This window comes from Dermacentor albipictus, chromosome 1 (assembly GCF_038994185.2).
Source record: "Dermacentor albipictus isolate Rhodes 1998 colony chromosome 1, USDA_Dalb.pri_finalv2, whole genome shotgun sequence".
Classification (NCBI taxonomy): domain Eukaryota; kingdom Metazoa; phylum Arthropoda; class Arachnida; order Ixodida; family Ixodidae; genus Dermacentor; species Dermacentor albipictus.
This window is the reverse complement of record NC_091821.1, coordinates 189788533-189815762: the sequence shown is the minus strand read 5'-3', so window position 1 is coordinate 189815762 and position 27230 is coordinate 189788533. Positions and strand designations below refer to the sequence as shown.

The 27230-nt window shown below is 45.6% G+C and overlaps 1 protein-coding gene across 3 annotated transcripts in view; it reads right to left on the bottom strand.

Moving 5' to 3' along the window:
• Window positions 1-27230, bottom strand: part of LOC135898039 (retinoblastoma-like protein 2) — a 127558-nt gene that overhangs the window by 17261 nt on the left and 83067 nt on the right. For all 3 annotated transcript variants that reach the window (XM_065426773.2, XM_065426771.2, XM_065426772.2), the window contains 4 exons: window positions 9149-9220; window positions 8955-9060; window positions 1894-2051; window positions 631-687 (listed from right to left, as the gene is read on the bottom strand). In XM_065426773.2, coding sequence (XP_065282845.1) covers window positions 631-687; window positions 1894-2051; window positions 8955-9060; window positions 9149-9220 — 393 coding nt within the window. The remainder of the gene's footprint in view (window positions 1-630; window positions 688-1893; window positions 2052-8954; window positions 9061-9148; window positions 9221-27230) is intronic.

The window sequence follows — 27230 nt, the reverse complement described above, 5'->3', positions numbered from 1 at the left end:
CTTGTACAGAGTACTTGTGAGCAGTAAAGCACACATCTAGATGCTGGCCTCGCCATTTACGAGACGTGGCATTGAGGCACACATCTTTGCAGCCAAGCCATTAGCGCCACTGCGAGGAACAATAGTATTTTTCAGTTGCGGCGAAAATGGCAAACAGACTTACGACCAAGGTAAGTTGCATCTGTCAAGCGGCAACTGCGATTTTGCATGATCATTGCGGTGCAGCACCTTGTCACGCACAGTGAAGGTTGTGTTTGGTCTGCTAGTTATAACCATTGGCCTAATCAAATATTGTCCTCTGTTAATCATTTAGTTACTGGCCTTCAGAGATTTCTTTAACTCCAGAGCACTCGCTTGTTGGCTCTCATGGACACTCAAATTGGCACTGCAGGCGTGGACGGCAATGACAGATTTCGAGCGCTTGTCGGCTTCTCTTTCCCCAAAAGACTACTAAAGTGACGTCTCAGTGCAAATTATCCAATTTGTCCTAATGTTGCAGGATGTGGCACATTTTAAATCACTGCTTTTGGCACTGTTTAGCGCAACTGGAGAACCAATCACATCACTGAGAAACTAATATTTGTATCTCATTCATTAGTTCGCCATCAGTGAGCAAAAAAGCTTGTATACCTTGCTTGAATCCGGAGAGAATTTTATGGCAAATGTCGTCATCCTTTTCCTGTAGATCTGCGAATAAAAATGGCAAGGCTTAATAATATTAAGTGCCCCAGAACAAAATTATGCAACAACAATACAGAACTGAAAATCTACACAACAAACTTAAAGGGGCCATGACACCAAGTTTTCATACTTAAATTCTGTACAGAAAGTTATATTGTATGCATTCCACAGCAAGCTGATCAATTCAAGCGCACTCAAGAAAATTTGTACTGTAAACCCTTGTTAACTTGAACTCTGATATCTTGAAATATCGGTTAAGTAAAATTTTTTTCTGTCTGTGGTTTCAACCTATGTGCTTTTCTTTTTTTATCTTGCGAAGTCTTTTCACCAAACTCCGGATATCTCAAACTAAACTTCAACAATACCAGGAAAAAGGCAACAGGCAGCATCAACAGAGTCGCTTGCACTCGATTTTTATTCGGTAGCAGCTTGCTACCAAGCCAGACGCCGTGCCAGGCCTCACTCACAGCTTATCTTTCCTCCTCCTTTCTATCTATCACTGCTCGCGTGCACTTGTTCGGCTGCTCTCCGACACTTTGTCTCGGCCTCACATGGTTACGGTAAGCTGGGAGTTGTTCTTTTATGTTTTTTCGCTCCCTCCCTCCCTTCAGGACAATGTCAGTGACGCATCAACGTGGTCATAGTGTATTGTGACCTTGGACAAGATGATCGGCACTTTTGAGCAGGAGCGATCAGCCCACACAATGCACTCCAAAGCAGCGAGCATTTGGACGAGCCCACAGCGTTTACGCAAGATCATTGCTTGATAAGGACACTTGCTTTGTGCTCGCGCGATGATGAATGCTCAAGGCATGGCAATTTCGCTCTTCTGTAGTTTTTGCACTCTTTCATAGTCTTCTGTAGTTTTCAAAGTTGCGCGAGCTGTTTGGATGACTGGCTTCAAATATTGCATTAGGAGAAATCGTCTTGACTCTGCCAAGCAAACTGTCTCGGCACAGCACCAGCACCGAGGCATTTGCTCTAGCACCTCTACCATCATCAGATGGTAGAGCAGCTGGCCCGGAAAGACGGTGGGCCTGGGTTCGAGTCCCAGACCAGGACGAATTTTTGTGCAACTGCGAAACTTTTCTTTCAAGGAACCCGTATGGGTTTCCTTTGTAGCACTTAGCTACGTTTAGGTGGATGTCCCATTTTCCCTTTATTAACATGACAATATCCTACAACACTAAAAAAAAATCTGACACGGCTTACTTCATTGTAAAACTTTATGATGTCACCCCGTTCATCGAACTCAAACTGTGTTGCAGTGCCAGCCAAGCGAGTTGGAGTTGGAGGCTGACTATTGGGAAGCATCATGGGAAGTGTGCTGGATGACCGTGTGGAGCTCAATTGTTCAGTCCTTTTGTTATCTGGAATGCAAACAAAAATTGCCACACCCAGTAATGAACTAAGACTCTTTTCTTAGTCGTTGTTTTGCAACAAAATAATTTTCATAAATCAGAATTCCACAGTGCTTACCTGCACTAGTGAGCAGCACATATGAAACAAGCTCGTAAGCTACTCTTTGGTGCCAAAAATTGAAAACACCAGCTCCAAAAATACACTCCAAGGGTCTACTTTGTGTTGATCTAGTTCATTTGCCATTCTTAATGTTAACTAACTGCTGTGCTGAGCAGCTCATCCCAGTGATAACAATGACACAAATGTCTAGAATTAATGACAAAGGGCAGGAGTGAGGCAAAACAGGAGGAAAATTAAACAAATCACTAGAAAATATGGTGCCAAGTTAGCACCTTAATAACAATTTTTTTTTTAGTTAAAAAGCTCAGTGTTTGAGCGATGCCACAGCCTTCTTTATAGTTTCAATGCAGGCTTAAACACTGCAGATACCACTGTAAAGACAAATTTATTGGAAAGTCTCAGCACATACATATGCCAAAACTGTGAATTCTTCTTCCATCATCTGAAAACTTTTTGTGCTTTTATGATTGCAAGCTTGTAAGGTAGATGACTGGCTGAGTTTACAGTCACCGCTGCCCTGTGATCAGCAAATCCCCCAAGACAAGCTATGTGAAGTGACTAGCACAAGGCAGATAGAGTCATACATAAAGCGGTATTCACACAGGGGGGAAAAATCTCTCCCTTCGCAGTGGGGAGTGTGCATCATGTGACTACAACATAGCACCTTTTTGGAGCCAAGCCGCTGCTGTAGACATTACTGTGGGATGGGAGATGTCTTGCTGCCCCGGTACAAAACAGTACCACTCGATGGGACAGACAGCGGGGGATCTTGCTGATTAGTTTAGAAACCTATCACACTGCGCTCACCGGCAGTATAGAGCTGGTGCTGAAATCATCGCTGCCTTCGCGGTTGCTTGGCGGTGTTGTTCACTTTGCATTGATTTTTTTCAGCGGCACGGACACGTTGAAGCTCAGTGATAAAAAGAGACTGTTTTCTGTCTCACTCATGGAGGAATTCCGGTGTCTCTGGCCCAGCATACCCATACCTGCACATACGCTTGGTGTTGAGAGCACCGGTCACTAAAACTACCGGCCAGCATTGACATCATTCAATTCTCACACAGTCGGTGTGAGTGGTAGAGCAGCGTGATGGCTCATGACATCATGCTCCCTTCCCCTGTGCAAATACCGCTTGACCTATAGCTCAAGTGACACCAAGGCAACCACATCAACAACAACAACAACAACAAAAAAGAATGCAACAGTTTACTTAATCAAGCTCTGAAAACTGACATGGAAAGCAAAATATTTGCATTCTTTCTTTAGGTGTTACGTACCTAATAATATGTGAAAACAAGTCAAACCTTAATGCTGTGTTTATCTCTCTCTCTTTTTTTTAAAATGATATAATGCATACCTTGAACCACTCATTCCTACACAGGGCATTTGATAACAAATTTCTGCATCAAAATATCTTGACTTTCATTTAAAAAAAAATTGAAAGACAACTTACTGAGCTATTTTCTCATTAAAATGCATGCAAATCCCATGCACAATGGAAATCTATGTAAGTGAAGCTTTCATGTCAACTCCATCTGAGCCTCACCCGCCGTGGTTGCTTAGTGGCTATGGTGTTGGGCTGCTAAGCGTGAGGTCATAGGATCAAATCCTGGTCACGGCGGCTGCACTTTGATGGGGGCGAAACTTGAAAACACCCATGTACTTAGATTTAGATGCACGTCCTGGTGGTCCAAATTATTCCACAGTCCCCCCCCCTACAGTATGCCTCATAATCAAATCATGGTTTTGGCACATAAAACCCCATAATTTTTTTTAATCTGAGCGCCGGGCATCATGTCAACCCCCAGCACATGTGCTGTCTCCACTACCACCTTCCTCCTCTAAGCACTGTACCTCTCCTCCTCTTGACCCCTCGCACCCTCCTCTACAAGTCCAACCACTCATGCAACCACCACAAAACCACAGCATCACACAAAGAAAATTTCCCTTTAAAAGTATCCTACAGTCACCCAGTCTAACCACTGACCACGGCTGACCGCCGACCACAACTCAACAAAGAAAGCTTCACCTGAATAGTTGCGATGCCTACTGCCCATGATGTCTACAAAAAACATCGCAGTTAAAGGGTCAAAAACGATTTCATCAATAAGGCGATTTCGAATGCTACATTCCACACCAAAGAAATGCACAACAAGCCTATTTTCTTTTTTCCTTTACGGCTACGAACAACAAGGAAGTTACTAGAAGAAAGTGGTGTACCATGAACTTGTATAACCTACTTCTTTATATGACAAGACAATGCCCTATGCTGTAGGTAGTTATGTGAATTAAGCACAATCAAGCCTCGTTATAACTAAGTCACATCTGACATAAAAGTACTTTATTTATATCCTCTACTTGTTATGTATAAGCATATACATTGATATCGACGAAAAAACAAAAACAAACCCAATAACGCCTATGCGAAAGAAGCTCAAGTGTGATGCCTCTAACAGGAAAGCAAAGAGTCTCCTGCACATTTTGATGGCACAGGAACAACTATAAATTACATACACGCACTCAGCATCATCATTACCATGCAATCAGTATAATAACACAAGATTGTCATGTTGGCTTGATGGCAACAGTCCAATCAAGCCAAGATGTGAGCCAAAATGCACACGTATGTTATAATGTGTCATTTCAAGGGACACAAAAGGTTAATACAAAGTCGACATAGACTTAACATTCCAGAAATGTCGCAGCACTTGTTTATGTCATGAAAATCGCATCTGAAGGGTCCGCATACCTTCCGTCCGCATACCACATACTGTCCGCAATTTAAATCGCCCACCCCCTGAGCGGGGAGTGGTGACATTGCATATGCCATCACCACCCTTTACTGCCATTAGTCCACTGGCGAGTAAAACGCAAATGCAAGGCCACGGAGAAATCGAACCAAGGCACAGTGTTGGACTCGCTGCTGCCACTGCTCTTGGTCAAGTGATGTGGATTGCTCGGGAATCTCCCGGCATATCAAATGGATATGGCATTCTCTGCTACTTGCAGTTTGAGAGAGTTTTGCGAGCCAGCAAAACCAGCCCAGCACTATGCAATAACAAAACTACTAAAACACGAAAGCAAGGGCAGCACAGAGTGGGCCAGCAAACCCCGCTGCGCCAGCTTGGTTTGTCCGGCTCCTGGCCTCCGAGATTGTACGGACGATAATGTGGTCTCAGAGGCCACACCTAGCTGCACCAGGCATCGCAGCATACCACGATGAGAGGGAGAAGTGGATGCATTTTTATGCGTTGCATATTGCAATCACTCAGTTCAGCCCTTGGGCGCGGCCGGGCAGCCACCATTGACCTTTAGTGCAACCACGTGACGTGACGTCACGACAGCCGGAGGAAAAGCTGGGCCCCAACTCGCGCAATATGCAACGCATTCTTGGCTTAACCAAGCTAAGCCTGGCCATTTTTTCATACCGCCACACAGAGCAATGCTAGCCACATGCAAACAGCAGCTCAACATCGCACCAGTCTCATTACAGCTGTGCGTCGCACAGACTGCTGCAGGTTGAGTGCAGTTGCGTGCGGCCTCCGAGATTGCGCAGGCATGATATCGGAGGCCGTGCCCCAAATATGCCTAGCTGCGTCAGTCTGCATGGTGCGCCACAGTGGGAGAGAGAAAAGCCATGGCAGTGAGATGCACCTTACACGCGACTACAGGTGGCAGTGAAAAAGACCAGTGTTGCTTGACAGCATACACAACGCAAGGATATTGGGAGATTGAACTGCCGTGCCGAATGAGTGATTACTCCATAGAAAGTGACATACTCGGTATTCAACGGTCAGGTATTTTTGGGTTTTGAAGATGAATCTAGTTTATTATATTTAATGGCAGGACGCTTTTACATTGTTAAAAGAAGTAACTAAATTACATGGATCTCCATGGAAATTTCAAGGGGAATTTAATTTACTTCAATGTAACATTTCGTTATAATGAGGTTCCAAGTGTACTTTAAGCCACGTGCAAATTTGCTTTCCTATAACCGTCGCCTTGTCGGATCCTGCATTTGTGGTTTCATTACAGCAGGTACTCCATTGAATACTCCACTGAAATAAAGCATGAGCAACCACATTTCATACCTACTTCCTGTGGGGATGCGCGTCCCCCGATATGTTTTTATCCCTGCATGAGTATCGTCTCCCGTAATCCGGCTTTGCCGTGTGGCTTTACGGCAGCGGTCGGTGTGGTTGCAGAGTAGTATGAGAGATGGCGAGAGTGTTGCACTGCTACACCTAACGGCAGGGTTACTTGGGCGCAAAAAGGTGAAGGCTGTTCCTCTTTGGCTTAGGGTCGGCAAGCAGCCCGTGCACCGATACATGCTACTGCAAGGCCTAAGACCAGGACACCAGAATGGATGAACACGATTGTTCGAACGCACCACCATTCATATGACCATACACACGAACTACCAGGCGTTGGTGTCCAGCATGGAGCAAACATATTCACTCACTATACGGTCGTGGTGAGTCGCATTTCCTTGATTTGTCACACGCCCATCAGCACGTTCTGTGTGTTGTAATTTGGCTGGCAGGCATTAGAGTATGAAAGGTGCAATAAATGCTCTTGCGATTGTTTGCACTACTGCGTTGTCGTTCCTTTGTCCCATGAGCACAGGTGAGACCCCACATGCCTTATATCCGATAATTTGTTATACTGAGGTTTAAATGGATGACAAAAGAAAACTGAGGAAGCCATCAAAAGATCAGGCATTGTCAAAATGTAGGAGGTTGTTGTAGCCGTGCACACAAGTTCTGTATTATAGACATTGTGCTGTCGCATTTACCTAAATATGTAACACTTCTTACACAACCTCAAAACACAGAATAGTAATTCAAATTGACCTACATGCAAAGTGGTTGTGCTATGAACACCATGAAGATTGTTCAATTCTTTATCATCTTTCAGCGCTGTGTGATATAAACCTACAGTCAACGATAGATTTTTCAGACACCTTTGCGGCACCGCAACGAACCCCACAGAGTAAGAATGTCCAAAATTTCAGGTGCTGAAACTATTCACCGTCTGATTTTCCAGACTTCCGTGACTGCAGGTACAAATGGCATTAATCAAAGCCAGCACCACCGCCTTTTTGATAAAAACTCTTGCTGGCAGCTGTAACCACCGCCGCGGCAACGCTAGTCCTAGCAGCTTTGACGTTCAGTTCACCACCAAGCTTGCTGCTATTCACTTCCAGTTTTATTGCGACAACAATTATATGAACACTCCAGGTGCATTTCTGCCGTCGACATCGGCATCGCGGTGAGGTTCCATATAAAGTCCAAGGGCAATAATATTGTCGCCACATGCCGTATGTGCAAGTGAAAGCGTGCAAGGGTGGGCTGGCGATTGCGGCTCAATCTCGCACACGCAACAGACGAAAGCGGGAAGGAAGCGCGCCACTTTCCGCCGCACACAAGCAAGGCTTCTGTGGGAGGGTAGGGAGGGGGTGCATTCTACTCCAGACAGCCCGGGCGGCCACATGCGCCCGGCCGGGCCACTGTATCTTGAAAGCCATCTGCGACGGGTAAAGAGTCTACACTGCGCTGTGTGTTTGCAACTTAGTTCACGATGATGCGAACGGCTGCTGCTGCCACATATCCTCACTGAAGCATTCTGACAGCAAGTTTCCTTGGTCATCAAGTGAGATGCATTCATGCTTAGTTGTGCACATGACACAATGCTTGTTAATTTAGTTAGTATGCCTATGTTTACAAGTTTACACTGCCGATGAAACTACTATCTTTAGATCATATAGCTCTCCACTAATTTGCTATCGCAATAAATGTTTCACCTTTTGGGTGAAACTGCACCTTTTTAAAATTATTATTATTATTATTATTAATATTATTATTGAAAGAATTAGCTGCTGTCAACAATGGCACCAATTCTGCCTTTGTCACACTTGTCTATGGTTTCGAAGGGCAAAAAGCATGGCAAAGGTCAAGCGTTGCATAATGCCAATTTTCAAAAAGTCAGTTTTGCCGCAATATAGCAATATTTTGCAATGAAGTATACACTCTGTATGGCGGCGAATGGAAAGGGGCCACTGTGAAGGGTCACAGTATGTATTCCTTAATTATACTAGCATGTACCCACCATGTCTCATGTCACAGTACGAGCACCAACGCGCCTAATGAATGTATTGGCAGGCCGTCAGAGCTCTTTCGGATGTGCCTGTGGCGATTTGAGCCTTTGGGGGCAGTAAAAGGCATGCGTTCGTTTTTTCGGACTGCCTGATTCTTCCATCATTTTTGCAGGCCCCAGGGAATTTGAAAAATAAAATGGCGACTCTACTGTGTTCATGGTCCGGTGTTGTTTCGCTCAACCAAGTAAAGTCATACGCTACAATAGTTACTTCACTGGATGAATTAATGTACATTTGTGAAAGAAAAAAAATATACATGATCAGTGCCACGGCTAAGGAATCGGCCAAGCTAAGTTCTACACAGCTATTCTAATGTCCTTTATAACTTATTCCGAATTTCGAATTTGGACTGTGGATACCCGACAAAGGATGCAAAAATGCATTCTGATGGGGAAACATGGCAAACATTTTTTGAAGCTATTGGACTCCAGCTACCAGGTTTTGCAAACCATGACAAGCAATGTCAACTTTTGTAAGCACTACAAAAGCTGACCAGCAGTGCCACCAACCCTTTGTATGAATAGACCCCACATTCACAAACCTGTACATCTTTACACAGGCCTCCTGTATATATACAGTTCTTTATTCCTGTGAAGATCATTTAAATTTTAATTGGGCAGAAGCAAGCACCCACCTCCATCATCTTTGTCAACCGGAACAGGTGAACTGGAGTTGGAGCCTGTGCGGCTGCTGTTATCACTATGTGTTGGATTCTTCCGCAACAGTACACTGCGATACACCTGGGGTGTTAGGGAGGAGAAAAAATAAAGTATGGGCCACAGTCATATGCAAAGTCAATTAAAGGAGTCAATGAAAGCAAGCACTCACGTGGCTCTTGTTCTGAGGCTGTTGCCGGTAGCAGTGCAGAATTTCTTGAAAGCTTTTTTCAACTCTGGTCACCTAAAGGCAATAAAACATTGTTTCTTTGAAACTGTGTCACCCAGGTCATACAAGACTACTTTTTACAAGGCAGGAGTATTGACAACTGGTTATAAATAAAGTCTGTGACTTACACAAGCAGTACTGCAAGAACCAAACATTTGCATTTGGAGCAACAAGAAAGATTTGCCTGTGGCCACAAAAGTAACATCAAGCCTATGCAGAATGCATTACTTTATCCCATTCACGTAAACACAAAGCACTCAAGTACCTTTAGTGCCCATGCATTTCCTCATATGCTGTTCACATTTAGATAAAGGATGTTTCAGCATGGCACCCACAGTACTATAACATGGCACTAACACTTTATGGTTTGGATTATCTTCCCATGTCAACAAAAGTAAGTGCCGAGGTAATGCCAAACGTAGAATAATAATTCTGCAATTGTACATGTCAAAAGCACAATCCGATTATTAGGCATGTCATAGTGGGGGGACTTCAGGTTGTGAGGAGCGCACCCGCCCATCTTCCCCACATCATCGCGTTGAGAGCCGGCATAAACATGGCAGAGGCGCACTACGCCCTCTCCCGCTTCTTTCTCGCTCTCAGGACGCACGCGCACCCTTCCCCCCCAACTTGCGGGCAGGTAACTGACGGGCGACGCGGACATTCCCCTCGCCCAGGTAAAAAGGTACAAAACAGTGCCACCGGGGGAGACCCTCTCTCTCTGATGCCGGACCCTTAACCTGCCGGACTGGAGTACCTGCCGCAACCAGTGAGTGACCTCGTTTGCCTGACTATCCCGGGCAACAAGGCCAGCCTATTACAGAGGATGCCCCTCTGCCAGTTTTCTTTATTGCTGGTAGCAATAAATATTACATGAAAAAGGGGGTACCAGCGAAACACAAAGGATGCGCACACAAGGAAAAAGTGTCAAAGCGACCCTGAAACACTTTTGACGATTTTCTACAAACGTACTGAGTCGTTAGAGTAGGTCCTTCTGATCATTAATTGACACATCTAAGTGCCCCGCCTAAAGCGTGTAATTTATTATAAGGTTTTAAAAATGCACATCGCTGCCGATCGCAGCACACTGCTCGGCGGAATTTTAAGCTGCCCCTACCCATATGACCGAAATCACCCATACGACGTCAGTGGGGCGAGCTATTCGATTGGCTGACAAGGGCGCGTGATCAATAATTTTTCCAACTTTATGGTAAACAAATGATCTTCGTAATAGTTGGAATGTTAATTTGTTTTTATGAAAAGAAAGTAACATAAAGAGAATGTGTAAGAATAATTTTTCAGTACACTTAAGCACTTCCGGCACACAGCAAGTGTCGTCTGCTTGTGTTACAACGTACTCCATTTTGACAAGAGCTCCGCGGTCAGAGTCGGTCTCAGTCTTTTCGCGAGCACTATGATTCGACTTTGTTGCCTTGTGGACTGTAAACGTAGCGAATGGCAATATGTCAAGCTGCGACATCGTGTCCCTCTGCAAGGCAGCATACGAGCGAACTGGCTGCTGCGCATCGGACTGCCGCTATCCGATCGCCGCCAGGATTTGCGCGTTTGTGGCAGTCACTTTACACCGGAAGATTACTAACGCAATAGCGTTTCACGAGTCAGGTATTAGGGCAAACGCAAGCGCAAGGGGACAGAGTCTGGGCGCTTGACTGTGCCATAACGGGATGAGCCATGAGATGAGCAGACGGGCAAATCATAGAATGGGCAAATGTGAATGGTCTGCACGGTGCAGCCACCTGGTGGTACAGAGCTCTACCATACACAGTAGCAGCAATGAAGTGTATTCTTCTTTGCTGCTGGTGTGTATTTTTCGCAGGAGTGTAATCATGAACACGTTGTTTTTATAGATGTTTAAAATGTCTTACACTTGGTTAGAGCAATATTAGCGCTTTGTTTGGCTGGTTAAGCGCTGCGCCAACAAGTGTATGGACCGTGCAGACCGATCAGGCCGCTCACGTACGTCTACGCTAAAGTTCCTTCATCAGCTTGAGTTTATGCCTCCAGTCATTTGCCAAAATGACCAGCGTGCCTGTGGTTGCCGGAATACAAGACACGTTCGGCGCTACGACAGAATGCTCGCAACGCACGCTGCTTCGATAGCTCTCGCTTAGGGTCGACGGCCAAGTGGCTAGTGGAGAGGTCTCGCGTGGGCAGGGGCGGGCTCCAAAACAACCGGAAGTGGACGATGTGACGTCGCATCGTGACGCTGAACCAGTGAAGGCGGAGCTTAGCCCCGCTCACTCGGCGAACGAGTTGAGGAGGAAAAGCATGGCTGGGGAGGAGGGTAACTTCTAATCGCTTGTAGCTCCATTAATACGCAACGCTTCACTTAAATTGTGGTGCGAATGTTGTACTTAAGCTGTACCCTACGCGTCTACAAAATTTGTCCGAACCGTTTCAGTGGCCCTTTAAGACACGGACGGACACGGACGGACACCTTTTCCTTGTGTGCACATCCTCTGTGTTTCGCTGGTACCCCCTTTTTCAAGTTCATCATGCACCAACTGGCCCAAGAGCTTACGCTAATGTTATTACAGTTGACACCGTTGGTTGCCTTATTCGTTCGAACCCGACGTAGCCGCGATTCCTGTGCTACGGGTTGGGGAGTACCACAAGACGAGTGCGTGGCGCTAGAACCGGAGCTCGCCTTCAGCCCTAGCTGCACGCAGAGTGGAACCTCCACAAGGTTACCATATCAACGTGATATCGTTAAGGGCCCTGTGTTGCTGAAAATCCGGTGTCGCCGTCCGGCGTCCAGTGCCAGACGTCGTTTTGGCAAAAACAGTTTCGAACCAGCCACACCCAAGCTCTCCATGTGGTGCAAGGAAGCTACTGAACCAATTGAATTTCTCAAGCTAAAATATGCAGAAAAAGCGTAAAGTACAACTTACACACAACCTACAGACATGATAGTGCCGGATTGTAATTTGACTATACAAGAAAACATAATTCTGTTACGTGAGAACTCAAAGGAAGCCCTTTTCCAGCATTCTGCCATTCAAAGAGTGGCCACGGTGTCCACCATTAGCGTGCGCCGGTGCGCGAGAATTTCGGGGCCATGAAGCAGCGCACTTGATTCCTTGCAATGCCTTTAGATGGCGCTCGCCTCCGCCGCATCGTTAAGTCCCTTGATAATTTGAAAGTACCGCCACTTTATGAACTCTGCCACTGCCGCGCGACCTCCTCGCCTCCTCCTCGCCCCTTGCGCATCCCCCACCCTGCGGCAACCAGTTTTGACTCCATTTTTCTGCACGACGATTGGTCTCCCTGCCATCACCCTTGGAAACATGAATCTTGAGTATTGCTTTTTTTTTCGTCCGTGCCATTTTTCTCCTCAGCTCGGCGCTTTAGCCCGTTGTAGTGAATGTTGTACGCTGTGTTTCCTGCTCTCTATGCTAGCGCTATGCCATACTGTTGCGCATATAACTGCCGAGAGAAGTTTGAAGATAGTTATGCAATATTTGAGATACCACATCAAAAAGCGTGACGGCTTGCACAGGAAGCAGTGACTGCATAACATTGGCTGAAAGAACTTTGTTCCGACAAAGAACAATGTTCGCGAGGTGAGGTGTCTTTCTTATTGCTCGTATCAAAGCACTCCCTAATGCTGCATTTTTTTTTTAGTTCTCTCGGCCTGCTCACCAGCGTTTTTGCTGTGGCAATTTGTTTGTTGCATAAAAATGGGGTTGTTCTCAGTATGCTTAACATTCCGGTGGGACTCCACCACCTCGCACGTCGCCAACTCTTATTATTCAGTCGGAAATGCAGCACTGTAGGTTGTTTCTCGCTGTGAAGAATTCTGAGCGATGATACAGCCTCTCGATCGCACTTTTCGTTATTGTTGGACACATTGCCTGTTTTACCTAAATTCAAAATAGCGGCTTGTAGAGGAGCTATTATTTTCAGTTTACATCGATGTTTGCGTCAGTCGTACAATGAATGCAGGCCCGGAACAAATTAGCAGCAACTATACCCGTGGTATTACAGGTGATGAGCGCTAGCTAGTCCATATTGCTTTTTTTTTTTTAAGTTTTAAGGCAAAAGTCTCTAGATCTCTGTTTCAAGGTCGCGTTGTGAACAGAAAATATCACACAACCCAAGAAGGCCAGAAACGACCCAAAGCATGTCCAGCCGTGTACAAGAGATTCATGATTAGCCAAGTTAATTAATCATTCATTAGTGATTGAATTAAGGCCGATTAGGGAGGATTAAAATTGAATAGGGTGTATTAAAATGGATTAAGGTGGATTAAGATGCATGAACAAGGATTAAGGTGGGTCAAGGAAGATTAAGGTGAATTAACGGGATTAAGGGTTCATAAAGGAGGATTCAGGTGCATGATCAATGATTTATTTATTTGAACATACTGCTAGCCTCACATATGAGGCTGTTGCAGGAAAGGGGTAAGATACATCTTCAAGAGAACACAGTTCAAGTAGGCGCGGACATAGATAAGTTTGGGTGAACAAGACAGTACATATGCACTCTATAATCATTACACAATTTCTATAACAGGAGCGGGGAAAAATGGTAGTAAATGCCATGCTGGAAGGTTTAGCACACAGAAGAACAAGGAAAGAAAATGTAAATATTTTGGATGTGCAATGCGCCAAAGACAAGATTCAGCAGGTGTTTATGTCATGGCAGAATACAAGACACTGCTAAGTGAATTAGAATGCCATTGCACGACGCAGCTCACCTATGTGCAGGTCGTAGCTACAGAGCATAGTTTGACAACTTGGCGATAAAAGTTTCGAGTGATGTCAGGGTGTCTACCAAGTTGACATTTCCAAATTCCCTGAGTTTTCCAGGTTTTCCCCGAGTGCCATTGCAAATTTCCCTGAGTGATGCAGAACTATGTTTTATATCAACACGGGCTGAAACCATATTGCCTGATGCTGTCACTCTCTAGTAAGCACATGAAAAAAAAAAAAAAAAAATGGCTGTGGCTTAGCTAAGGTTAAGCCCAGGATGCGAAGCATACTAGCCTTTATTTTAGTTGTTAAACCACTGTTTAGCCTGGTGAACTGCTGTTGCTTGGCTATATTTGGTTCGGCTAGACGAAGAAACAACTCATGCGTTCCCGTCGACCCGCCAAGGGGTGTAAGACAATGGGCTATGGCGCAGCGACTACGCGCCCCGCATTGGACGCGGTGAGCGTCGAGCAACGCAGCGTTCGGCGCGGCAACGAAATGTGCGCCTGAGCAAGCGACGCACGCCTGAGCCTTACCCCCGTATGCAGAAATGCAACTTAAGTCGAAGCACATGCTTGACTTGATTTAGATGACGCCTGGCGTTAACGTGGCCAAAGACGCTCACTGCGTTTCCTTCGGCGCGTTCCCGATAGGCGTCACTCGGATCAAGTCAAGCATGGGCTTCAACTTAAGTTGCATTTCTGAATACGGGGGTTAGAAACAGCTCGTTTCTAAGGCAACACCGCATTCACTAGAGGCGCCACGAGTACGATGCACTAGCATCGTACTCGTGGCTCAGTGGTAGCGTCTCCGTCTCACACTCCGGAGACCCTGGTTCGATTCCCACCCAGCCCATCTTGCAAGAGTTGAGCCAAAGCCACCTAGAAAATCAGTCTCTGTAGCACGCCGCAACCTTCGCTTCTCATTCCAACGAGCAGCTCTGTCTCCAGGAGGCATCTCACCTCGTGAGTGTCTAGCAGAGGCAAGCGCAGCTGCTTATACCGCCGCGAGCGACGGCGCGAGTTGGAGCCCCGTTTCTCCTCTGTCGTGACGTCACGGTGTCACGTGGTATTGAAGGCGACACCGCCGCGCCTGAGGAGCTGGGTTGAGCTCTCGTAATATGCTTCGCATAAAAAGCAACTTAATCCAATCTGAATACTAAGGAGCAGTGTTTATGTTATTCAAAAAGAGAATAGAAGGCAGGGGTTAGTAAAATGCACAGCAAATAAAGTGTCTTCGAAAACAATTGCAAGTAGGGTCGGACATTATCAAATACGAATAAAAAGGAGATGCATACAAAGGCAAATATTTTCTAATATGAGCTATTTCTATCAACTGATAGCAACCTCAGTGGGATGAGGCCTGAACTCTGTCACAATTGAGATTCTCTCTCAACAGCTCGTAAGTCAACCTCAACAGTCCTGACATACTCTCAGCCCGCGCACGACGACCGAGTGTTGTGTTGCACTGCTTCAAAGAGTGTATTTTGGTTTGGATGAGGGATACCTGCATCTCGGCATCAGCCAAAACTTTACTTTTTGAGCTCAAGCTCTTTCAAAACGGCGGCAACAAGCTTCCTTTCTCGTTTATTCCTCAATGCCTAGGTCACTTCTGTTCTTGTCCGCCTTCCGCCACTCGTTCGCCCCAAGGACCATTTGAAGCATCTTGATCAGTTGCACAGTCCACGACTGATTTTTCGAGCTCCCTAGGGGCCGCGAAAACGTCCGAAAAATTGGCCAGTTGGAAAAAAATAAATGCGTGTGATTTACTGCCCTTAGGGGCTCAAACCGCCACAGGCACGTTCGAAAACGCTCTGAAGGCCTGTCGGTACACATATTAGGCATACCTGTGCTCGTACTGTGACAGGCAATGCCGGGTGCCCGCGTGCATAATTAAAGTATACATACTGTATTCCGTGGCAATAGCTCCTTCCCACGCTTGTTATGCTTCACTGCAATACTTTTCCGTAAGCTTTACCGAGTAACATTCCTGTACAGAGGCGAAGCTGACTTTTACGAACCGGCATTATGCAGCGCACCGTGTTTTCCAAGTTTCTAAGCCAATCGCGAGGACCACAAAGGTGGAGTCCGTGCCATTGCTGACAGCAGCGAATTCCTTAAAAAAAAAAGTTTGGCACCCAATGGCAAGAAGCTTTATAGCGAACGTCGAAGCAGCTAGGCCTAGCGTTGCCGCAGTGGTGGCAACGGGTGCCAGCGGATCTGCGTGCGAGAGTGCCGGTTCGAGGCGGCGAAGTAATCAAAATGGCAGCGGTGGTGCCTTTGATTAATGCCGTTTCGGACCTGCATCGCGGCAAAACGTCCGGAAAATCGGACGGCAAAGAGTTCTTGCGTCGGAAATTTCACACGTTCTGATACGTTGACACTATGGGGTACGAGGTGGCGCCGCGAAGCCGTCCAAATTATCGGGAATCCGGAAAGTCGCTCGTTGACTGTACACTGGCAACTCCTCCTGCCAACGACAGGGCGTCAAAGACGATTCATTACGATTCATGTCTGCTACTCGAGCCAGCATTACCGCGACTTTCGACCCTTTCAATAAAATTGCCGCTAATTTTTCCTGATAGAGGCCCAAATTCCCTGAGTTTTCCCTGACTTTTTACAGACTACTCAAAATCCCTGAGAATTCCCGGTTTTCCCAATTTTCCCGGTTGGTAGACACCCTGGATGTACAGGTGACCAGGCAACATGTTCCATTCACGGATTGCATGTGGGAAAAAGGAGTACCTGAATATGTCATTGTGAAATCTGTATTCTGTTAAGTGCTTGGTGTGTTTTGTTCGAGAACTACGTGTATCTGTCTGTAGCAAGTAGTCACTCGCATTGATTTTCGTACTACCATAAGGAGAAGGAAAAGAAACTTAAGACGAAGTAGTCAAGCTCGATTTTGTATAGTGGGAAGTTCAGCTCACCTTAATAGTTCTGTGGGGGAGTCAAGACGGCGATACTTATTAAAAATAAATCTAATCGCTTTCCTTTGTACGCTCTCCAATTTTGCTATGTACTGCTTACGGAAGGGAAAATTACGGAAGGAAGGGAAGGAAAATTAAGGCGTATTAAAAAGAATTAGGGTGGATGAAAGGATTAAGGTGGATTAGAATGGATTAAGGTGAATTAGGATTGATGGATAAATAAGACCGATAAGGACGGATTAAGGAGAATTAATGTGGAATAGGGTGGCAGAAAGGTGATGGAGGTGGATTAAGGTGGATTACAGTAGGCTTTACAAGACTTTCACATTTGCGTCTCTTAGGCGATACCTAAGGACACCTTAGATTTTTGGAATTTGCTTTGAACTGCACTTCCACGCACGCATGAGTGGGCGACGATTATTATTTGGTTTTCTCATGGATACAGGAAATGGGCAGGGGGTGTTCACATGATTGCACACGCTTGCTGTTGATATTGACTTCTAGGCGGAGGCCGGGAATCTTCGCTTGAGTAGCGAACGTTTAAAAACACCTTTCTGCGGTTTTGAAATGTAGGGAAACTTTTTCTATTGATTTAACACGGGCCGAAATCATTGCATCAATGCGCTTTGATTACGAAGGCTGAGTAATCAATCGTGATTGCGGTCATAAAGTAGTAATGCAAAAAAAAAAGGAATATTCTGCAGGCAATTATGTTTAGCACCGCAACGTATTTCATCCTATTCCACCGTAATCCACCTTAATCTGCCCTAATCCTCCCTTATCAGGGTGTCTACCAAGTTGACATCTCCGAATTCCCCGAGTTTTCCAGGTTTTCCCCGAGTGTCTTTGCAAAATTCCCTGAGTGATGCAGAACTATGTTTTACGTCAAGACGAGCTGAAGCCATACTGCCCGATGCTGTCACTCTTAGTAAGCATATGAAAAAAATTAAAAAAAAAAGACTTAATGCAATTTGAATACTAAGTAGTAATGTTCATGTTATTCAAAAAGAGAATAGAAGGGATGGGTTTCTAAAATGCACAGCAAATAAAATGTTTTTGAAAAAAAATTGCAAATCAATTCAGACATTCTTAGATACGAATAAAAAGGAGATGCATACAAAAGCAAATATTTTCGAATATGAGCTATTTCTATCAAGTGATAGCAAGCTCAGTGGCATGAGGCCCAAACTTTGTCACAATTGAGATTCTTTCTCAACAGCTCGTAAGTCAACCTCAATTGTCCTGACATACTCTCAGCCCACGCAGGATGCCTCAGTGTTGTGTTTCACTGCTTTGAGTAGTTTACATTGGTTTGGATCAAGGGGAACATCTGTATCTCGGCTTCAGGCAACATTTCACTTTTTGAGCTCAAGCTCCTTCAAAACAGCAGCGGCATGCTTCCTTTCCCGTTCATTCCTCAATGCATAGGTCCTTTCTGTTCTTGTCCTCCTTCTGCCACTCGTTCACCCCACAGACTATTTGAAGCATCTTCTTGGTCAATTGCACAGTCCACGTTTGATTTTTCGAACTCCCTAGAGGCCGCAAAAACACCCAAAAAATTGGCCAGTTGGAAAAAATAAATGCATGTAATTTACTGCCCTTAAGGGCTCAAACTGCCACAAGCACATTCGAAAACGCTCTGAAGGCCTGTCGATACACGTATTAGGCATATCGGTTCTCTTACTATGACAGGAGATACCGGATGCACGCGTGTATAATTAATAAATACATACTGTGTCCCGTGGCAACAGCCCCTTCCCAGACTTGTTATGCTTCACTGCAATACTTTTGCATATGCTTCACCAAGCAACATTTCTGTAGAGAGGGGAAGCTGACTTTCAGGAACCGGCATTATGCAACGCATCGTGCTTTCCGAGCTTCTAAACCAATCACGAGGACCACAAAGTCAGTGCCATTGCAGACAGCAGCGAATTCTTTCAAAGAAAGACATGGCACCCAACAGCAAGAAGCTTAACAGCGAACGAGGAAGCAGCTAGGTCTAGCGTTGCCGCAGTGGTGGCTACTACGGCTGCTAGCAGATCTGCGTGCGAGAGCGCCGGTTCGAGGAGGCGAGGTAATTAAAACGGCAGTGGTGGTGGCTTTTATTAATGCCGTTTCGGACATGCAGTAGCGTCCAAAAGTCCAGAAAATCGGATGGCGAAGGGTTCTTGTGTCCGAAGTTTCAGACGTTCTGATACATTGACTCTATGGGGTACGTGGTGGTGCCGCGAAGCCGTCCAAATTATCGGGCATCCAGAAAGTTGGTCCTTGACTGTACACTGGCAACTCCTCCAGCCGAAAACAGGGCTTCAAAGATGATTCATTATGATTCCTGTCTATTACTCGAGCCAGCATTACAGCGACTTTTGACCCTTTCAATAAAATTACAGCTAATTTTCCCTGATAGAGGCACAAATTCCCCGAGTTTTATCTGATTTTTTCCAGACTACTCAAAATCCCCGAGAATTCCCGGTTTTCCTGGTTGGTTGACACCCTGTTAATGCACCTTTATCGACCTTCATTCACCTTAACACGCCTTATTCCTCTGTAATGACCTTAATCTATATTAATACAATCACTAATCAATCATTAATTAACTTTGCTAATCAGTAATCATATCTTACACACGTCTGGACATGCTTTGGTTCGCTTCCGGCATTCCTTGGGTCTTGTGACATATTGAATACCTCACAATGCGACCTTGAAGCAGAGATCTAAGGTTTTGGCTTAATAAGCCACACACAGAGGGATGTGCCACAAGCAATACTAGTTCAGACGCACAAATTAAAGCATCACATCATGTGGCAGAAAAATTGTCTGCAATATTGAACTTGCCTCAATGCTCCTTTTACATCAGTATGCCCCGTTCATACAGCGTTAGGAAAAAAACAACCTCCTCAGAAACGTTGCCTCGAGCTAAATTATCGATGTGGTTATTAGCATTTCTCCAAATTTTCAACACCACTGGGCTGTGCAACTGGCCCAAAATAACGTGCCTCCATAGAATGCTGCGGCCCATCCGCGGGAGCCAAGGAGGAAAGGCGAGGAAAATCGAGGAAGAAAGCGCCGCGGGGAGGAGAGTGTCGCTACTTTCAAATTATCAAGGGGCTTTACCGCATCGTAGCCCATGCAAGAGGCTGCGTTTCTACCAGAAAGCCCGCCTTCATACAGTGTTCATGGCCAGCATTTCCAGGTAAATATTATGGTTACGTATGCTACAGCGGCCGGGAAGTGTGAGAAGCAGTCCAGGATCTTTGAATGCTATCTGATTCCACTCTTAAAGGCGAAGCTTAAGTGTCCTCCATCTTTTTATTAGAATATAGTCTACCTTTTTATTTTATTTATGTTTTTTTAAATGTTACCCAGAAAGGTATAGACGCATATTCGTCAACAAAGCTAGCAAAAGTACCAAGCTAACGGAGTTCTACTAGAGTTACTTCTTTGGTAGCTTCAACACGGATGCAGCTTCCGGCATCGACTAGCGGGATTTATTACCCAGCTTACAGTAAAGGTGTGTCAAGTTCAAAGTTTTTCATTCTTCTAAAAAACTATGGGTCGACCTACATTCAAATTACAGTATTCCATTGTTTTAATGAAGTCAGTGGGACGGCGAAAAAATTCATTATAAGCGGTAATTCGACATAAGCTACCACTCGAAGAAAAGCTAAAGCACTCGAGCTTTAATTGCGCCACAACTGCGAAAAAGTCAAAATACAATGTATTCAGTGAAGCAAAACTTTATTCAGGTGCAAAAAAGGCAGTGAGCTTTGGCTGTTTCAAGTTATTACCGGGTGCAAGCAACCCCTGCTCTAATTTGACCAAGCACTGCACGAGGCCGTGGCCACCGCCCATGCATGCAACCTTATTTCGCAGCAGGCGTAGGAACTCCCGCATCTGCATCATAGTTGGCACTTCACGTGGTTCTTCATCTGCCAGCTCTTCTTCCTTGTCGGGGCCACCAACAATGTCAATTATCTCAACATTTGTCGCTGGGGCAACCATGGGAGCAGCAGCGTCTGCCAATGCGAATGTCTCAAAGTCGCCTTGTACCTCTGGGCCAGCAATGTTATGAACATCCTCGTACAGATCGCTGCAAGTCCGGTCATCGTCAGGCTGGTCATCGTCAGGGTCGCTGACGACAACGCGGGAAAAGCCGGAGTGTGCAAAGCAGTTGGCGACCTTCGAAGGTGCGTGTTCTTCCCATTAAAAGTTCAACAAATGGATCGCACGAAGCAAATCAATGTAGTACCTCTTCCTGGCATCATACGTTGTGAGCATGCGCTGCAAAAGAGCCTTGCGGTAGTTTCCGGGTGGTCTCAATGATGCCCTGATCCATTGGTTGCAGTACTGCAGTTGTGTTTGCAGGCAAAAATTTCACACCGGTCGCGTTAAGGTTGCGATCTTCCCGTGGCTCACACAATTGTCAATTATGAAAAGCACTTGCCGATTTGTTGCACTGAACCGTCTATCCAGAAGGCGCACAGTCTTCAAAAATAGCAGCAGTCATCCATGCTCGCTTGTTACTTCTGTATTTGCATTCCTTGGGAATAGTTGCATTTTGAAAGCACTGCGGCTTCTCCGCCTTCCCCAGTATCAACAAGGGAAGCTTGTCCTCGTCTGTTGCATTGGCACCAAACAGCACTGTGACATGCTCCTTGCTCTGTTTTCCTCCGGATGGGGATACCCTAGCAGTAGTAAATGTGCAATTCGGTAGTATCTAGTAGAAAAATGCAGTCTCATCTAGGCTGTAGATGTCTGTCTTCATACTTTGCTAGTAGAGCTTGGAGCCGATGTTGGTGCCATACATCTACAGTGTCATGGTTCACAGCTACGCTTTCGCCAACGATCTACTTCGAGGCCACGCCGTGACATTTCTTGAACCGCTTAAGCCAGCCATTGTTGCACTTGAAATCTTTATGGTCCATTTAGAGGACGAGACCTTCGGCTTTTGCAGTAAGTGCAGGTCCACATACAGGGAGATTTGCACTCCTGGCATTTTTCAGCCACTGTAGAAGTGCACCTTCCACTTCGGGGTATTGCAAATCACGGTTCCTCTTTCTCTTCACCGAGAAGCTTTTTTCAAAGCCAGCCAGCACAGCTTCCTTGTTTTTCAATACAGTTGATAAAGTAGACGGCGGTATGCCTAATGCCTTCGTGATGTCAGTTTTCTGCCGGCCGCCTTTTTCCTTTTCTTTTATCAGCAGAACTTTCTGCACCAAAGTCAGACACTTTCACCCCGAGATTGATGGAGCCATTTATCACTGTAGACCACAAAAGCATATACGAGGCATGCCTAACAAAGCACTCCGAATAACGCACAATCACATGGTCTGTAGCATGGATCCAAACACACGGCCCGTAGACGCCAAAGTGACTGAATGCCAAGGGCGACGCAGACGGCAGCAGGTTCAAAATGTCGTCAGCACATCTCGCTTTCCTGGTCAGTGTGCGCTGGTGATGGTGATGGTTGCAATGGCGGCCTTGGCATTGGCTTGATGTGTAGCAGAAGAAACGTGATCGCAATTGTGGAGACCAAGAAGCAGGAACTGCGGAAGGGCACCCGTTTGTGGAAGATTGTGCTCGGGAGGGCAGGCCAGAAGAGGGCAGCTTTGGTGGAGCAGCAATGTCGAAACTGGCAGCGCGGAGGCGTGGAGTTGACATGAAGGCGAGTGAGACTGGCATTGAAGTGGCTCGCAGACTGGAGAGCAAATGAGGAGGGGAAGGCAGTGGCCGCTCTTATGCGGGGGTGCAGAGGTCACGGAAGACTACGAGAGTATCACGATGGAAAGTGCCACAAATGCCGTGGCTTGAGTCTGAGGTTGTGTTGGGCTCAAAAACGATTAGCCGCTCATTGTGGGTATGCAGCGCGATCTTGAAAACTGAACGGTTTTGGAGTAGGCTTTGCATGATCACTGGTCAATTTTTTCCCAAGGTGTGCAGCTGTGAAGCTTGCAAAACAAGCTTTCCGGCGCGCCGTTGTCGACGAAATTGTCCTAATTCTACAGTTTGAGTGTCGGTGTTCACGCACCGTCGCGTACGTGCCATTGACAAATTTCTAGGAACAAAATTTAATGACCCTACCACACATTTAGACCGTTTGTCTGAAGTCGGATGGTGCGAATCGAGCATGACTAGCTCAAGTAAATCGCCGGAAAAACATCAGCTTGCGGTGACCCGCTATGTTGATAGCCTGACTCGCCGCTGGCGACACTCGGATTTTTCGTGTTTTCGGCAAGTTATCGGTCAATTTGCATCGTCAAAAGTGCAACGAAGCTACGGGTGATGTTTTAATGCGATGCAGGATGATTATGGCGAGCGGCGAGCAAATTTCTAGACGGGCTTCCCCAAAGTAGTCTTCCCGATTTGTTAACATAGCTCCTCGCGTCAAACATGCCACTTAATAATCAGAGGTACACTTCTTTTGTGCTTTTTGGCACGTTTCAGCACCAGAAGTGTTCTTTAGAGCAGCAAAACTTTGCTCATCAAGCGCACTCCATGGAATGCTATGGCACAAGTCTGCTCGCGGTCTTATGGCCACTTTTCGGCATTCAAGAGACTGCGGTTTTCTGGCATTGCAAAGTGTCAGGAAAACTTCATTATTGTGCGGATTCTATCATGGGGGACACCAGCACTGTGATTGCGACTGAGATTAACGGTTCGGGCACGCTGCACCATGGAATTTGACAGCTTCCATTTGCTCTGCAAAAAACAGCTGGGAGCACTCGGCACTCCCTTGGTACCTGTTACTAGGCGGTCATTGGTTACGGGTTTGGTACTTTTGTGGCCTGTTCTGTACCTGCATGAGACTAATTCATCAGCAGTATTAATCTGACACTGCATGCGCAAAAGGGTCGCCGCTGCTGAGCAGCGACGATGCCTCCACTTGCCACTTCGCTCTAAGCGGGTCAAGCTCTTCATGCACTTCAAGTAAGGTGGCTTAAAATGCATGCGTTTGGGTCGAGACCAGAAGAACTTTATAATAAAGCGATATTTCGAGTAAGGCAATTTCGTTAAACGGGGGATTACTGTACATTATTTTTCGGCCAGTTCAGTATATAGGAGTCGACCCTATACAGTCAAACCTCGTTAAACCGTACCCACTAAAACAGTAGTTTCGTTTTAAAAGTAGTAAATTCACATCCCTGACTAGTCGGCCATTGAACATAATGTGTTTTGTATCCGCATAAACTGCACCAGCTTATTGCGTACATATCGGTTAACACGTAGTGTTTCCACTTTTCGTCACGCAAACACAGTGGTGTGCCGTCTCTATCAGGCGGCCTGGCAGAACAACAAGCCTCAGAGATCAGAACAACTGCCTCCAAGCACCCTGCGCGTTTACACATGAAGCCACATCAACATCATTTCGGTGCCGTGCCAGAGAGCGTTGTGGGGCTGTGGTGTCGTGCAAGCAAAGACTCGCATGATGCCGAAGCTCTGATAAAAAAGACGGTGGGTGCTCAGCATAGAAGAAAAATTTGACATCGTTCATGCTATCGAACGGGACACGAAGAAGTCGGCACTGGCACGCGACAGGGATCTACAGTTGACTACGGTGTGTAGCATTTGGAATGCGAAGAAGCTGCTCGGCAGCCCTGCTGCGACTGCAAAGAGATGTCGGCTACGAGGTTCGACTTTTCGCCATCGTTGCCTCTGTTGTTGCCGAAGTGTCAACTAGTGACAGTGATGAGGATGACACGGAAAGCAACAGCATGGGCGATTCAGGCCCGACAGTGGCAGAAGCTGCGCATTACGTCAGCTTCATGAATGCATTCGTCGCGACAAGAACAGCACCCCACAATGAAGAAGGCGCCCCACGAATTCTGCAGTGCTACCGCCTGCGTACATCGAGAACATGCAACGCCAACGAGGAATGTGCCATGCAAGTGTTTGCCGAGAAGAGGGGGCTGGCTGAAAAGCTGGCTCGCAGCTTCAGTAAATTTGAGGCCACTGTCGTCGCTGCTAGGCCGCCACAGCATCAAACGAAAATAACACGTTTGTCACGTGAAGCGAATAAATACTGCATGTTTTTCTCCTTTCATCGTACTCTCTCTGAGTTCCGTTTTTGACAAGTAAGTGGGCGATCTCATGCTATTTTGGTTAAGGGGGGATATGGCGTTCAATAACAACTTTCTTATTTCTACGTGGATTTTTATGAAAATTGGCAGACTTATCAGCAATGTTTCTGTGATACTACAGCACAAATTTCACAAAGATGTCCTAAAGATGTCATAAAGATAAAGAGACAAAGTTTTTATGTATAATATTTTTCTCCTTCTGGCCTTGTTCCAAGCCTGAATCATTTTAAGAACACTTGTGCAAAGCAATGTGCATTCTAAGATGAATGGTTGAGGCCAGGACATTCTTAGATTTCTTTATTTGCAATGCAATTTTTTTTTAGTTCTCGTTTTTTAAGAGGTGACTGTACGACAGGCGTTCAGGCTGTGAGCAAGTAGCTGAACCGTTAATTGTAGTAAAGTCAAACTGCAAAAGCAAGAGTGTCATGCCCTGGACAGTACATCCAGGAATACAGGGAAAAAAAAACAGAACTGAAATAGACCTAGTGGTCACGAAGAAATCAGTGGTACAAGCAAAGCAGGAAGCAAGAAAAGTCATTTTGAGAAAAAGGCTTTCAAAGTTGTACCTTAGATTTTACATCATCAAAAGGCACTGGGGTTGTAACCTTTTGTCCTTTTCAGTGCGCAGCTTCTTGAGTGCTGTGCCTTTGGTTTGATGTGCCTTGCTTGACTTTTTTTTCCACAAGACATCCTTTTTCGCTGCTCTGCGAAGAGCATGTTGTCCCGGTTGCAGTCCAAGTGTTACACAATACTCAGCATACGCACGGCGGGCCCCAGCATTGTATTTGCAGACTGCCTCATGGACAGCTGTTTCTGTCGCAACCAATGATGCGTTTTTATCTTTTGGCAGCAGCGACCATATGACCGAATGAAGGCTTTCAGCAGCGTTTCGGTTTTTTTTTTTCCTAGGCAACGGCCGAGGAGCTGCATGTCAGAATGGCATTGTTACACGGGCAGCAATGCATCGGCAACATGCTTTCCAAGCCGGTACTTGTGAGGAGGTGGAGGCTTCTTATCTCCTTCTGCAGCCTGATGTTGGCATCAACTTTGAGGCCCCTGCGGGCAAAGGTCATGATGGGGGTCTTCATCAGTACATGTTATATGATAATATGTTGCCATCACAGCCTTTTGCATGTCTTGAACATTGTCGTTGTCACACAGAGCCATGCCATAGTAATTCGTCAGTTTCTTTATTAAATCTTGAGTGAGGCCACCTTTCCCTCCAAGAGGTTGCCCTTTCTTGCCTTTTGTTATCAGAGCACGCAGAGCCGTCCCCACCCTTTTCTTGACATGATTAATGCAGTGCTCCTTTGTAAATAGAATAAATCAATAAGTCTTGTCCTGACAGAGTGCTACAAAGGTTCTACTGTCACCATCACAAACAATGTTTGTACATATTGCAAACCATGTTTGCTAAGGGACCTCCTGAACCCGATTGTGACCCTTCTTTTATCGACGAACTTAACACTGTCATTTTAGATGCATCCTCTCAATTCCCGCGTGCTAACTATATTATTTGTGGTGATTTTAACTTTCCGGATATAAACTGGGACACTCTAAAAGCATCATCCCGCCAGTCAAAAGATTTCCTTAATTTAGCCTTAAACTTCAACCTTACACAAACACTAAATTTACCTACACGTGGCTCAAATACCCTTGACCTGGTCCTCACTTCCCAACCCGAATACATTCAGTCTATAGCATGTGTCAATGGGCTGAGTGATCACAGTATTGTCCTTTTCAATTTGGAAATCCCAGTTCCAGTCAAACAGCGTTCAATAAAACTAATTCAGGACTACAAAAAAGCTGACTTTTCCATAATTAACAGTGAACTGAATATTTTTTTTGAATACCTCAAAGAAACTGCCTTCAGAAGGTCTGTTGATACAAACTGGCTGTTGTACAAGCATAAGCTACTCAGCTTAATCAATAAGCACGTACCCCTTGTGTGTATTCGTGGTGTCATGGGAAAGCCTTGGTACACAAACCAACTAAAAAAAACTAGCACAGAAGAAAAAGCGCCTTTTCAGAGTGGCAAAAAAATGTGGTTCTGCCCCTAAATGGAAGAAGTATTTCACCTGCCTGCGCGAGTACAACAGCCTTCTGAAGCTTTCTAAGAAAAAATTTTATCACCAGGATCTTATTAATATTATTCGTGTAAACCCGAAAAAATTTTGGAAAATACTCGCACCAAGTAGAAATCAGTCGCATAACATTACCATGACTAATCCTAATGGGTCCCATGTTCCAGTTGAAAAGCATCCTGACGTCTTCAATTCATACTTCTCTTCTGTCTTCACTCG